Source organism: Palaemon carinicauda, chromosome 30, assembly GCF_036898095.1.
Source record: "Palaemon carinicauda isolate YSFRI2023 chromosome 30, ASM3689809v2, whole genome shotgun sequence".
NCBI lineage: Eukaryota > Metazoa > Arthropoda > Malacostraca > Decapoda > Palaemonidae > Palaemon > Palaemon carinicauda.
Genome location: NC_090754.1, coordinates 47,727,175 through 47,732,359, shown reverse-complemented (window position 1 = coordinate 47,732,359; position 5,185 = coordinate 47,727,175). Strand labels below are relative to the sequence as shown.

Below are 5,185 nucleotides of genomic sequence, written 5' to 3'. Positions count from 1 at the left end.
TTATGAAACCACAAAACTATGAAATTTAGACAAGCAAAAGATTGAGCCAACTTGTTTTGATTTCAACAAGTGCTAAGAAGGATATATTCCTGCATTTATAATCATAGAGATTCCCACACAAACAATAATTAACAGAATGGAAATATCTCAATTGTGTGCCTCTAACAACTAGAATGTCCCTATCTGGGGACAAATTTCCTACTACAATCAGGGACCTCAACCACATTCTTCGTTTCTCTGATTAATCTCTCCATTAACTATAAAAGTTGCATTTTGACTAGGATATATTTAGGTAGAAAACTTGGAATATAATAGACTTTAAACAGGAGCAAATGTTTTTATGTTGACCAGGCTGACATGAGTCTTTTTATAGTTTATATATGACATATCTGTTTTTGACATTGTTAGTAGTTTAAATAGGACATATCTGTTTTGACGCTGTTACTGTTTTTAGAATGATATATTGTTAATTTATTCTCATCACTTATTTATTTCCTTATTTCCTTTCCTCACCGGACTATTTTTCCCTGTTGGGGCCCTTGGGCTTATAGCTTCTTGCTTTTCCAACTAGGGTTGTAACTTGGCTAGTAATAATAATAATAATAATAACACCATTTAGTATATCATAGGTATATATACAAGACTGAAGCATACAAGCTGGCTGTTTTATATTCACCTTGTAAAATAAACTAATTTTTTATTGAAACAAGCATTTTCCCCAAATAAATTTCTTTCCATAGTACGAACTTTAATAGAGTAAGTAATGTATTTAAAATCAGAATGAAATTACTCTAATATCTAAATATTTATTAGATTATCTTCAAAGAATAATCCATTTTGAAGGAAAACAGCTATTCACATCTTTGTCAACCAAAATAGATTGATTGATTGATTTAAACTTTTCTGGTATCCTGACATCTAAGGACATTGACGCCGATATAATCTATCATAAATAAAGAATAAAAGAATCAATAAAACCATAAAAGCAGAGATATCATAAAGGTTAAAGAGCTTTCAGAAGACCTGCTTCTGAAATAAATCTAAAAATACCGATAGGAAAATACGACACATCATGTCCAAGAATCTTGGCAAGGATGAACCTGCCATCTTCACTTCGAGCCACAAACAGATATCTATTTCTTCCGGTACTATAAGTGGGGTATTCCGTCAACAAATACGTCACTGTCAAGGGTACCAAACAGTCATCACAATATGGCTGGTGTTGGACAGTTAGCAGACATTCATATGTTATCCAAGTTTGACCAATGAGGAGACGACAAAGAGAAGTCTCCCACTTTCGGGGAATTATGTTATACCTCCAAGGAGATATGGCATTTGTTACCACTATTTTATTTACAATTAAACTATTCTAATGCTGTTGCCAATTATTAGAAATGAAATTCTTAATGTAAGGTAAACAATCTTTACAGAGAATGAGAATGGGATATCTTTCTGGTAGCAACTCGGCTACAGAATTCTTAGCCAGTGAATCTGTCTCCTCCTTCCCAGACACACCTACGTTTGCCGGAACCCAGCAAAATTGAATTGTTATACCTCCCAGTCCAATAATGAATAGCCATTCTAAAATCTTTAAAACTATAAGGGTACTACAATTAAAAACTTCTAAAGCTGGAAGGAAACTCCTTGCATCACTAAAAATGGTAAAATTACCTCCCTCCTCTAACACTATTTTCTCAATTGCTGCTAGTATGCCATATATTTGGGCATTAGATATAGACGATGTTAGAGGAAGTGCACCTCTACAATTAAAACCATTACTATATACTCCAAATCCAACGACAGCATCAGATTTGGAACCAATTCCCTATGTTCTGCAACATGTTCCATAAAAAGAGACTGCTTCTAGGCATGTCATATTTTTTTTAACACCAATAAAATATTTACAAAAATATATCTCTGGTAATTTTTCATGGAGGGGTTTATGATATCTTAAGTTCACCATCACACATTCTTTACATATTCTCCCCTGTCCTCATACACCTGACAACACTTCCTCTCTTTAGGGGTTAACTACTCCAATGTAATTTTTCAGTGACTACTTTCCTCTTTGTAAGGGTAAAAGAGAGATTTTAGCTATGGTAAGCAGCTCTTCTAGGAGAAGGACACTCCAAAATTAAACCATTGTTCTCTAGTCTTGGGTAGTGCCATAGCCTCTGTACCATGGTCATCCACAGGTCTTGGGTGAGAGTTCTCTTGCTTAAGGGTACACTCGGGCACACTTTTATCTCTTATTTATCTTCCTCTTATTTTGTAAAAAAAAAAAAAAAATTATGGGTGAATTAAATATTTATTTTAATGTTACTAATCTTAAAATATTTAATATACTGTATTTCCTCATTTCCTTTCCTCACTGGGCTATTTTCCCTGTTTGAGGCCCTGGGCTTATAGTATTATGCTTTTCCAAGTAAGGATTTATCTTAGCAAATAATAATAATAATAATAATAATAATAACAATAACAATAATAATAATAATAAAAGCCACAGTCTTTTGGTGTCCCGTCTTTTCTTCCGTGTAATATGAAATCTTTGATTTTAAGGGAAAATGTATACATAAAAAACAATCATTATTATTAGCATTTAAACACTTCATTCCACGACATGAAACAATTAATATTGGTCTTGGACATGTGTCAAAATGCCTCTAAAACTGATAAAAGAAATAAAACTGTTCAACTTCAGGGGATCTTGCTGTACGGCCTCTCAATGCAGGCCCCGCCCCACCCACCTTTAACTAAATTCCTGTTTACACCATACCCTCACATTAATTCAACTTCAAATTTCTATACATTGGATCATACGTAGTAATACAAAGTGCTTGAGAGAGAGAGAGAGAGAGAGAGAGAGAGAGAGAGAGAGAGAGAGAGAGAGAGAGAGAGAGAGAGAGAGAGAGAGAGAGAATGTAAGCTATTGACTATGAATACTGATGCTAAGGGGCAAAAGGGATGGACGAAATATTCTAAATAGTTTTCTCAGGAATAACATTGTCGGCGTCCATTCCAGGATCTATATGAAAAAAAGTCCTATTTCTCATTAAGTGAAATAGAGACCCCAGACTTTCAGATAATATGGAAAATATATTATAGCGTCTGGGTTTGGTAACACGACTTTCTCTTATATTACCTTAATCACTGGGTCCAATTATAATTCCCCTCTGTTACGCCAACCCATGGGTCGGTTGAGGTCTGAATACACTCGGTGCCCTTATGCAAGTGGGAGACAACTCCCAATGCAGGTACAGTTGGCTTCATTAATTCCAGTACACTTTCCAGGATGTTAAGGAGACGTTGCAGGTATCGCTGTGTTTAGCAAAACAGAAACTGTTAGCAACACTGCCTGTAAAACAAAAACAAAGTCTTTCATCTTATAAACAAGAGGCCAAAAGCATTTGCATTCATTTTACGAAGTGGTGTTGGGAAAATAATAATGTTTTCCTGTACAGACATAAGTAAAACTAATTAAACTGCCTTTGATCAAGGGTTTACAACCTATAACCATAACAACTACTGTATGTTCTACAGGTAACGTTGCGAACAGTTCATTTTTAGTTAAACACAGCCTTATTGGCTGCAATATACAGGTATCAGACGTAAATAGCCCAGTGAGGAAAGGTATTAAGGAAATAAATAAACTACAAAAGAAGTAATGAACAATCAAAATAAAATATTTGAAGAACAGTAACAACATTGAAATAGACCTTTCATATATAAACTATAAAAACAAAACCAAAATTGGAAGCTAAATAGGATGGAATAGTGTGCCCGAGTGTACCCTCAAGCAAGAGAACTCTACAGTGGAAGACCATGGTACAGAGGCTATGGCACAACCCAAGACTAGAGGACAATGGTTTGATTTTGGAGCGTCCTTCTCCTAGAAGAGCTGCTTACCATGTATATGTATATGCATATGTAGATTGGAACTTCAACAAAACAACACTTAACAGAAAAACCTTTTGTTTGAAGACAAAGATAAGGTTGACACTTAATAGCAAAGGATATCAAAACCCACAAGATAGAAGTGAGGAGCGAATTCCCTGTGTGCCTAATCATGTTAAGGAACACCTAGTAACTCTGTACTTTACTATGCTAAACTCTCCCCAAGTTATTAATTGTTACAGTAGGATACAGAAGTTCTTACAACCTTCATCACTGACATATGTACTGATATTCTTATTTTGAAAAAAAAAAGTTGTTGCTAAGAACAGAAGACAAAGTTTATCAATCTACAATCAGAAATCTGTACTACATGACGTAATCAACCAGAAATGGCAGACAAAACTTTAATATAAACAAATTAAATATATTCATGCATATAAAAAACAATAAAGAGTGCATCCTATAAAGCCAAGACACCAAATTTTTTTTTACAAAGAACCAGAGAATGAAAACGACAGCTCTTCAATATTATATTACTGTAATGTACTCAAAAATTATTTATGATGTGTTCTTCAAACTACTGAAGATACGTAGAAGATAAAAAAATTTATAAAAATATACTACTCTACACCATAATCATGCACAAATTTTCAGTGCAATTTTCACTACCCTAACCAAATAATGAAACTTTTGGATCAGGAGAAAACAGCAATGAAATTGGAATGTGTCCACAATGAAAGGGTTTTTTTTTCTATGATTGTGGAACTTAAGTGACTCTGGAATCAACTCCGAAATTAAACGTGTACAGGAGGTGCAAATAATCTCTAAATAAGATATTATGAGGTAGTAAAGAGTAGAGAAAGTTTCATAGAAGACTAAGCTTGTAAAGGGAACCCCGGTAATTTTACATTTTACTAGGATAAGTACACTTTAGCTAAGCTGCCAATTTTATAATGCTACATAATAATAAAAGAATTTTTCACACACACACACACACACACACATATATATATATATATATATATATATATATATATATATATATATATATATATAATGTCTGTGTGTGTGTCACCATGACACACACACACAGATATTTGGCATTCCAAGGAAGCCTTTACTCAGTTGGTGGTAGTAAAATTGATTCAGAACATAGAGATAGCAAAAGAGAAGGCAACTTTATGGCATTAGTACGATTTGTTGCAGAGTTCGATCCAGTTCTCAAAGACCACTTGGAAAGAAGCAAAGAGGGCGCTAAAGGAAGGGCTACATATTTATCTCCTTTGATACA

At 34.1% G+C, this 5,185-nt stretch overlaps 1 protein-coding gene across 1 annotated transcript in view; it reads left to right on the top strand.

Moving 5' to 3' along the window:
- The first annotated feature begins 4,970 nt into the window (after nucleotides 1-4,970).
- LOC137623513 (uncharacterized) overlaps nucleotides 4,971-5,185 on the top strand; it is a 1,268-nt gene continuing 1,053 nt past the window's right edge. The window contains exon 1 of the mRNA XM_068354346.1: nucleotides 4,971-5,185. This exon is cut by the window's right edge and continues 65 nt beyond it. Within this exon, the coding sequence (XP_068210447.1) occupies nucleotides 4,971-5,185 (215 nt within the window).